Genomic DNA, 9,852 nt, shown 5'->3' with positions numbered 1-9,852 from the left:
CAACAATACTGTATATTACATACAGTCTGTGGAAAGTGGAAACTAGTCTCTAACAGCACTATGTGAATTACTTGGCAATCAAGTAGCGCATGGAATACTAAGATCTATTCTGGCTGTCCTAGTTGACAAATAAAATAAGCGTGAATGTAAAGTTTTACAGACGTCTCCAAACATCTAAATTCACTGGTATTATCTTAAATGTTCAAGAAAATGGTGAATGGTGAAAGAACTTCCTTCTTGTGAGCCCAATCCCAGCCAAATGCGTCTGACCCACTTGATCAATTTTAATAATTGATGAACATATTAGCAAGGTTGCATATTAGGCACGGTGGCCGACTGGTTAGAGCGTCAGCCTCACAGTTCTGAGGACCCGGCTTCAATCCCCGGCCCCGCCTGTGTGGAGTTTGCATGTTCTCCCCGTGCCTGCGTGGGTTTTCTCCGGGCACTCCGGTTTCCTCCCACATCCCAAAAACATGCATTAATTGGAGACTCTAAATTGCCCGTAGGCATGACTGTGAGTGCGAATGGTTGTTTGTTTGTATGTGCCCTGCGATTGGCTGGCAACCAGTTCAGGGTGTACCCCGCCTCCTGCCCGATGACAGCTGGGATAGGCTCCAGCACGCCTGCGACCCTAGTGAGAGAAGCGGCTCAGAAAATGGATGGATGGATGGATGTTTGGCAGAAAGCCTAAAACAATTTTTCCTTTTTTTTTTTTGGAACAAAGAGTTTCCGAGCATAACATCTACAGTGTGCTTGAGATGAGAAGAAATGTAAGTCGTCAAAGTGCACAATATCAACATTGATTCACTGGCTCTGCTTCACACTCACAGTTTATGCAAAGAGAATGGCTCACACCTCCCCCTCCCCTCCATGTTGTTTTGTGCCTGTATTCAAAAACACAGTAAAAGCAGGGGATGTAAATTTAATTGCATCATTGCTGCCTTTGCCTCTGCGGGACTGAAATATATGATGTACTGTACTGTACCCTGTACAACTCATTCGTTATCTACGAGGGGCAGTCAAAAAGTAAAGAGCCCAATGTAATTCAAACCACGAATAATTTTTTTTTTTTCATGAATCTTTCATGGTTTGTCGTTCAAATATTTGTTTGAAGGATTAAAAAAGTTTTGTTTAAGCCTGTCGTCTTCCTGTCAGCCATGACATTGGAAATGACATCATTGTTGGGTGCCCGTCAAAAGCAGAGAGTTGTGATTGAATTTCTTGCTTTGTCATCAGTCATCAGTTCCTTTGGCTGGACAACCATAACCAATCCTCCATACTCACCCGATGTGCACCATCTGATTATCCCATTTTTGGACCTTTGAAAGAAAGAGTTAGAGATCAGTATTTATTTGATGACGAACAAGTTAAGCAAGCTGTAAAAAAAAAAAAAAAAAAAAAAAAAAAAAAAGGTTAAAAGCGCTGACTCCTGAATTTTACAAGGCTGCCCTACATGCCCTTGCTCATGGACGGACAGTTGATGTTGAGAAAACGGGAGATTAAATTGAAAAGTAGCAATGAAATCCTCACTTTTGGGGCTTTATTTCTATGCATATATTGCCTTTCTATTCCAATAAATAAAGCTACCGGAAAATTGGGCTAATCACTTTTAGACTGCAACTCGTAGTTTATTACAGTGTAATAGAGTATATATCACCTCTAATATTATTTAATTTTTATATATATTATATAATTATATATTATATTTTATATATAGATGGCATTGTGGACGACTGGTTAGAGCGTCTGCCTCACAGTTCTGAGGTCCGGGGTTCAATCCCCGGCCCCGCCTGTGTGGAGTTTGCATGTTCTCCCCGTGCCTGTGGGGGTTTTCTCCGGGCACTCCGGTTTCCTCTCACATCCCAAAGACATGCATGGTTGGTTAAGTGATGACTCTAAATTGCCCGTAGGTGTGAATGTGAGTGCGAATGGTTGTTTGCGATTGGCTGGCAACCAGTTCAGAGTGTACCCCGCCTCCTGCCCGATGATAGCTGGGATAGGCTCCAGCACTCCCGTGACCCTTGTGAGGATAAGCGGCTCAGAAAATGGATGGATGGATTTTATATATATACAGTATATATTATATACTGAGCTATTTCATCATTATCCTTCACAATGGAAAACAAAAACATAAGACAAAAATGACAAACTACTGTTTTAACCCAAAATAATTCAGTAAATGTGCATGCAGGAGCCTGAAGCAAACCATCATCCCCGAGTTGCATCTGTTACGTGGGAGAGAGGTATAGTGCAATCTGAGTAAGCCGTTATATAGCTGAGAAACATCTGATTACATTTTTCACATCCATTTAAGATTATCCTGAAAAAAAAACGGCAAACAAACGTCTATCAAACCTGTACTGCTACTGCATGCAATTATTCTGCTCTGATTTGTGTATGCACGTGTGTGTTATTATTCATACAGCAATAAGAGAGCTATTACTAATCGGAATTTAGAAATATGTGACACCAGGCTTATGCAAATGGGACATTTCCAATCAATGTCTATGAAAATAGACACATAACATTGTTTCATAACACTGGATGTGAATTTCTGACCATGAATGATTTTCATGGTGCATATTAAACAGCTCCACGGTGATGATTTTGAGCTTCTCACCCACTTACTCCCTCTTGTGTTCTGTTGCTATTCCTGTGGAGCAGCACTGAGTTAAAGAGAAGTTCAAGAATGAAAACATGTATACACCTTTTCTCTGCAGGTCATTCAAAGCTACACAAGTATGACAACAGAAAACAGTTCCATGCAGTGTTGAACACTGCAAATAACTCCTATCCTATGTAGTGCTTCCACAGGGACACTTGACGAGCAAGAGGCCCATTATCCGGCTAGAGAGGATGTTCAGCCACTCAGCACCCACGTGCAACACTTTGCCTCACACACACATACACACACACAAACACACGCACACCACATATTACACAACTGAACAAACTCGAGGCTCACAATCCATTATTAAGTCCCTCACTATACAGTATAGCAGACTAACTTCTTAACCAATTAATAAAGGGAGCAGAAATACTCATTTCATTAAAAAGAAGAATCTAGTCCATTACATCCATTTATTGATAATAGTATATTATAAATCTTGAAATTGGCTGGCAAGAGTGGTTTGGGGTTCCTGCGTGGAGTTTGCGTGGGTTTTCCGGGTACTCTGGTTTTCTCTCACATTCAAAACATGCATGTCAGGTTCAATGAACCCTCTTACAGGGGTTCTCAAACTTTTTTGCTCTAGGGACCCCTTACAGGGGAGAATTTTTTCCAAGGTCCACCTCACAATCCTAATGCCAAAATAACTACCATGTGCACGCTTAAATGCATGGGAGTTATTTTGGATCGTTTTTTGTTTTTCAGAACCTGTTTACAGTGTTTTTCAATTGCTTAAACACAATTTTGAAAAGATAGCCCATTTTGTCAAAACACTGCACATAATTCACACCACCACACAAGAGAACACCTCAGATTGTTTGTAAAATGAAACACTGTTGTAAAAACAATGCACTAATTTATAATTTTTAAAAAAACAACAACAAAAACATTTTGTTACCATATGAAACATACACATTTCATATGACTTAATTTTGTTTGCACCATTTACATACTGCTGTTGTTGACCTAAAACACTTTTAGCAATTCTACTTCTCAGTGATTAGAGTACCGTAAGTGAAATACACAGAGAAAGTGCAAATATACGATACATAAATTCCCACACACCAGACAAGACCAATGCTGTAGACTGAGGGAAAAAAAACAAATTCTCTCCATAATCCAAATCAGTCAACATGGGAGAATCACAAAAAAACATCCCTCAGTTTTCAAGCTACTGCATTAGTGTGCATAATACTGTACAGTTTTTTGCAACTGCATAAACCCTACAATCAAAAGTATTACACACAAAAAAAAAAAAAATGACAGTCAACGAGCCAAATACCAGACCAGATTTGCACCACTATAAGCACAATATCAGCCTCACACTATTTGCAAATCAAAACACACAGTGATTTCCAAAACATTAAACACACAGGTATACATTAGACACAGAAGTATATCATGATGTAACTTCCTTGATGTAACTTCAAATTAGCACACCTATGCTCGGGCATCTGATTAGGATGCTTCCCTAATGAGGTGTTCTGGGCACGTCCCACTGGGAGGAGACTCCAGGGACGACCCAGGACACGCTGGAGAGACTACGTCTCCCAGCTGGCCTGGGACCGCCTCGGAATCCCAGAGGAAGTGCTGCACCAAGTGGCTTGGGAGAGGGAAGTTTGGGCTTCCCTGCTTAAGCTGCTGCCCCCGCGATCCGACCTCAGATAAGCGGAAGTCAATGGATGGACATTGTAATAATATAATCATCAAATTAAAAGTGAAATATTTTCCCGAAATATACTGTATTTGGTCAAGGCGGGGTCTGGTTTTATTTCCGTGTACATGTTTTTTTTTTTTTTTTATCTTTATTTCACAATCAGGAGGCACATGTCAAACATTCTGCAGAAAATAATTTTACCAAAGCTGACAAAATGGACAATCACACACATTAAGGGGGAAAAAAACAGTGAGCATTAAACACAAGTGATCAATCAGGAATCAAAGCACAGGTGTATTAATGCAGGTGTGAGGTTTTTTGGGAGTTTACAGTATTTAATTATATATATATATATATATATATATAAAATATCACTTCATTTGGGTACGCTGCAAACATCCGTGTACATGTCTATAGGAAGAAATATAAACAGCTTTACATTTTTTTGGGCATTGCACTGAAAATTCTGGGCATACTTCATCAGATTTATCATGGCTCGATTGTTTTTAAAGAACTCTGTTTGTGCTGGGAAAATGTATTCTTTTGCTGGTATATTTATCCTACGGTAGAGATAAAATGTTATTTCTTAATTAACCTGCTCATACTTTTGGCAAAATACTTTATTCACCAAAAAAAATTCAATGTTTAAAAACAACCAAAAAACATGTTTTCTTGTTTTTTTTTAATGCTTACGTAACTTTAGAGACATACTAACAAAAAGGCTAAAACAACAGTTAAAGTGTGTAACTATTTTATATAAATGTTAAACATAATTATACATACATACAGTTATTGTTTTCTCTTTACTGTATTATGGGTCCAATTCATCAATAAAGATTTTTTTAAATGACGCTTTGAAACAACAACAAAAAAAAAAAGCTTTTTGGCTCCACCCAAGCCGACGCGACCTCTCGCGATATTTGCTACACTCCTATAAGAGGAGCCCCCACCTCCGGTTCCTTCTTTCTGTCGGTAACGGTGAAGGTGCAACAGTCAATCGGTCGTCCCGAAGCGGGTTCATCCGACACCCTCACCAATCAAGCTGAACTGAACTCAACCTCGCTACCAACATGCCTCCCAAATTCGACCCCGGCGAGATTAAAGTTGGTATGTTTACCCTGTCGAATGTTTATTAAGCAGACGCTTGTGTGACAGTCAAGATGGCGTCTGTCGGCTTCCCAACGGCGCACTTCCAACGGTAATGTTTATTGAGACTCCAAATGTGACAGACGTCAATGTATTCGTATACCATTGTCGAGTACTTTAATTACGTTGATGGGTTGTACCCTTTAGAAACGTTTCTTTTTCTCCTTTTTGACCGACCCACGCGTGCTTTGCCACGTGGGCTAAACTCGGTAGCGGCTAACTGTTAGCATCTTTGCGGTAGTGGCGACACAATGAATGCACACGGAAGAAGTATGTCAATGTTTTTGCATTCTGTTTGCCCATTCCAATAAGATAAAGCTATATGTAAATGATTGAATGGGCCGCGAAATTCCAACGTGATTAATAGATGAGCATGGATTGCTTTAGCTGCAAGTAGAAAATACAATAGCAACAACACAATGGGTAAAATACAGTCCCAAATGTTTACAAAAATTTGCTTGATGACGATGCGGCCTTTGAAAGTTGAATGTCAATTCATGTCTTGCAGTGTACATGAGGTGCACAGGGGGAGAGGTCGGTGCCACATCAGCATTGGCCCCCAAAATAGGGCCCCTGGGTCTGGTGAGTATTTTGCTAGGGCTTGCACAAACCAAACAACCTCCCGCCACTATACCAGTCTGTCCAAGTGACTGGGTATAATCCAGTGGAGGTTTAGAGTGACCCAGCTTTAGGAAACAGAGCTGGCCAAACTAATGGTCAACCCTGTGCCGAAAAGTCTGGAACATGCCTTGTACTGTCCAACTGAACCGTGCCTCTGTCACCCTAGTAAATAAATCCCATTGTCAAATGCAGAGCTCCCAACCTCTAGAAATTCACTTCCAGAAGAATTTGTCAGAATTTTCACATTGTCCAAATTTAGTGCAGAACATTACCGTGGTACAATTATTGCAGTATATGAAATTGGATACAAATTCTGCATATTGTTCAATTGCACAACATAATCATTGCTTTAGAATTGTAATCGTTAATAAATTATGTCTTCAATATTTTTTTGTTTTTATTGCGTCAACCTTGAAATGGATGACGCAGTTGCAGCCTGCATCAAAGTACAAGATTTTGATGCACAGTCATCAAAAATGTCTATCGATTAATTCGCCTCTACCAATTATGTTTTCAACCTTGGTTAAAAGTATTAAATCAGATCTCAAAAGTAAATAAAAACTCTGCACTCTATTTTGCAAACAAACATTGCTGATAGATAGGATTGGATAGTTTATGCTTGGATTTCTATTTTGTGAATGTACTTGCATGCTACTCATTTTATAGATTTCCTGTATCCACTATTGCTACTGAAATGATGAAATTTCCCATTCTGGGACTAATAAAGGTTATCTTATATTACAAATTATTAATTATATTTGTCAGGCATGGTGCATGACTGGTTAGCACATCTGCCTCACAGTTCTGAGGACCGGGGTTCAAATCCTGGCCCCGCCTGTAGAGTTTGCATGTTCTCCCCGTGTGTGTTTGTGGGTTTTCTCGGGATACTCCAATTTCCTCTCACATCCCAAAAACATGGGTGGTAGGTTGATTGAAGACTATAAATTGCCTGTAGGTATGAATGTGAGTGCGAATGGTTGTTTGTTTAGATGTGCCCTGCGATTGGCTAGCGACCAGTTCAAGGTGTACCGAGCCTCTCTCCCAGTCAGCTGGGGTAGGCTCTGGCACGCTCGCGACCCTAGTGAGGATAAGCGGTACGGAAGATGAATGAATGTATAATATACTTTTATTCCCACACGCACAAAATATCCGCAACAATCAGTTTTACAGCCGTAACCAGTCAGCGTTGAGTCGTTTCTGGTGCCATAACATTTGACAGTTATGCAAATGTCATACCCCCACGTTTATTACCATTTACCAAAGTGGAAGAAGTTTACCTGGGTGCACAGATGGGTGGGTGGGGTTATGTGAATCTGAAAAGCCTCATCAGATTGGTAAACTGAGCCCTTTGTTCTCTTAGTCTCCCAAGAAAGTTGGTGATGACATTGCCAAGGCCACTGGTGACTGGAAGGGCCTGAGGATCACCGTGAAGCTGACTATCCAGAACAGACAGGCAGCGGTACAGACTTGAATTGGGAACACGCTTGACTGTGACTCTGCTTTCAGTTGATTGCAAAGTTACACCCTGCTGCATTGGGAGGGTTCGACTGGAACTGAGGACTTGTTCTTGATTGTCTTTATAGATTGAGGTGGTTCCCTCTGCCTCTGCTCTCATCATCAAAGCGCTGAAGGAGCCCCCTCGTGACAGGAAGAAGGTCAAGAACAGTAAGTGGCTGCTCTTCAATTAGTTTTTCTGATAAAGTATAGTAAAATAACTAGAAAATTAAAGGAGACATGCATTTTTCCTCACAGCTTCAGGGTGTCTTAAGGTCGCTGGCACACTTCAAAATGCACAAAGGATGACAAACTACAGCACACTTGACATACAATAACACTATATAAAATGTTTTTTTGGGGTGGGAGGCACTTCTGTTTCATGTTTTGGGAACTAGGCGGCACAAGTTGTACTTGGTAGGGAAATACCCCACTAAATGTGTCCATGCACTCGGTGACTTGTTTGCAGAGGTGGGTAGTAATGCGCTTAGTTACTCAAGTAGCATTTTGATAAATGGTACTTGTCAAAGTAGTTTAATACAATATACTTCTGAGTATTTAAGAAGAAATGGCTTTCACTCTGTCACGGTGATATTAATCGTGCTCGCTACTTTTAGTTATCAATTATTGCATAGCAACTATTTTGTCCATTTCGAGCTATCTGTTTGGGCTATTAATTTAATTTAAGCGCTAGTGACGTTTGTGTCTAGTTAACGAATCAAATGACAGTCGCATGATCTTCTATTGGGCTTCCGATGCTAACATTAGATACGCCAGCCCGGCTAATTGACGTGCTTACCATGTTGGGAAGGTTGTCATTACCATTGTAGGCAACGACGCACGACTTGTTTACATTTAGATGAAGAAAAATGACAGATTTCATGTATTGTGGTATTTGTCTGGCACTGCCTGGCCAAATGTGGATATTACAGCCCCCTTCTAACTTGACAAAACACCTTGCGGTAAATTGCAGATGTTTTGTTGTTTTGGCTGTGCATATTAGCCCACATTATCTCTATTTTATCACAACTGTAAAACATGCATCTCTTGGGGTACATGCTAATCTCTTGCGCGCACAGTAATATCAGAATTTGCACATTCACATTTTAGTTTTTATTCATGTTGATTTAAAAAAAAAAACTGAAATTATTCACCATTTACTCAGTACTTGTAGTTTTTCAGTGTACTTTTTGCTTTTACTTGTCACATTGTCAAGTAACAGTACCCTTACTTGAGTACAGTATTGGCTACTTACCCACATATGCTTGTTTGAAATGTGTCCCCCTCAATGTCCTCTTAATCTTTTATTCCAGTTAAGCACAGTGGAAGTGTGACCTTTGATGACATTGTGGGCGTTGCTCGTATCATGCGGCCACGCTCCATTGCAAGGGAGATGTCAGGTAAGAGTAAAATTTGGTTGGGCTTTTATACAAGCTGGACTAGTGTATACTAGGGCCTGTATAACTATTGTTTAGCCTCTCGCCATGATGCCTGTCTGTCAGTGACTGAGTATAATCCAGTGGAGGCGCAGATTGACCCAGTTTTAGGAAACAGAGCTGTCCAAACTAATGGACAACTCTGTGCCGAAAAGTCTGGAACACTATTATAGGAATTTATTTTAACTAAATAGAAATGTGATGAAGACTTTTTTTTTTTTTTTTCTCCAGGAACCATCAAGGAGATTCTGGGTACAGCTCAGTCTGTTGGCTGCACCATTGATGGTCGTCCTCCTCATGATGTCATTGAGGACATCAATGCAGGCAAAATAGAGTGCCCATCTGACTAATAAAATGTTGGAACTGGAATCGCTTTTCCTGTTTTTCTTTTTCACGCTTTCATGTTTGTCCAGTCTTGTTAATGTGAATGAAGCTGATTAATCATGGAAGAAAAAAAAGTTAACAATTTCTAAGGGGAAGGATATTTGTAGTCTTCCAAGAGTAGTTGTAATTTTAGTGGGAAAGAGTAACATCAGACCCATAACTCCCATTTGAGTAGTCAACAGCAGTGATGTTAAATTGCCTTTCTGCGGAACTGCAACAGCTTAGATGGGGCAACCTATGCCTTTGTGACCTTTATTCAAATAACTATTGTGGCCCCAGACCCAAACTTTGAAAAGCAGCTGGTTTAATTTTTTTACCAAGTAATAAAAGGCTTAAAACTGAAGCACAGTTCCCATTAGAAAGCTGCCAATGGTTTTTGCATTTAAATTTTCTTGAATAAAATGAGTTGAGCCCTTCTTGACCTGTTCTTCTCTCCCCCCCCCTTT

The 9,852-nt window shown here is 40.1% G+C and overlaps 1 protein-coding gene and 2 non-coding genes across 4 annotated transcripts; all 3 read left to right on the top strand.

The window, feature by feature from the left end:
• The first annotated feature begins 5,272 nt into the window (after nucleotides 1-5,272).
• On the top strand, nucleotides 5,273-9,391 carry rpl12 (ribosomal protein L12). 2 transcript variants are annotated; one of them, XM_061766273.1, is made up of 6 exons: nucleotides 5,273-5,432; nucleotides 5,980-6,053; nucleotides 7,453-7,551; nucleotides 7,676-7,757; nucleotides 8,900-8,986; nucleotides 9,254-9,391. In XM_061766273.1, exons 1-6 carry the CDS (start codon nucleotides 5,396-5,398, stop codon nucleotides 9,370-9,372), a joined length of 498 nt encoding a protein of 165 aa, XP_061622257.1. In that variant the 5' UTR covers nucleotides 5,273-5,395; the 3' UTR covers nucleotides 9,373-9,391. The 2 variants fall into 2 exon arrangements, with proteins under 2 accessions (XP_061622257.1, XP_061622258.1); XM_061766274.1 differs by having other exon boundaries at nucleotides 5,395-5,523.
• Nucleotides 6,093-6,219, top strand: LOC133474538 (small nucleolar RNA SNORA65). Its single transcript, XR_009787538.1, has one exon. It is a non-coding gene; the product is annotated as a small nucleolar RNA SNORA65 (small nucleolar RNA).
• On the top strand, nucleotides 9,065-9,189 carry LOC133474539 (small nucleolar RNA SNORA65). The gene has a single exon (XR_009787539.1). It is a non-coding gene; the product is annotated as a small nucleolar RNA SNORA65 (small nucleolar RNA).
• Nucleotides 9,392-9,852: the final 461 nt, after the last annotated feature.

This window comes from Phyllopteryx taeniolatus, chromosome 2, assembly GCF_024500385.1.
Source record: "Phyllopteryx taeniolatus isolate TA_2022b chromosome 2, UOR_Ptae_1.2, whole genome shotgun sequence".
Taxonomy (NCBI): domain Eukaryota; kingdom Metazoa; phylum Chordata; class Actinopteri; order Syngnathiformes; family Syngnathidae; genus Phyllopteryx; species Phyllopteryx taeniolatus.
This window is presented reverse-complemented; position numbering and strand designations above follow the sequence as displayed.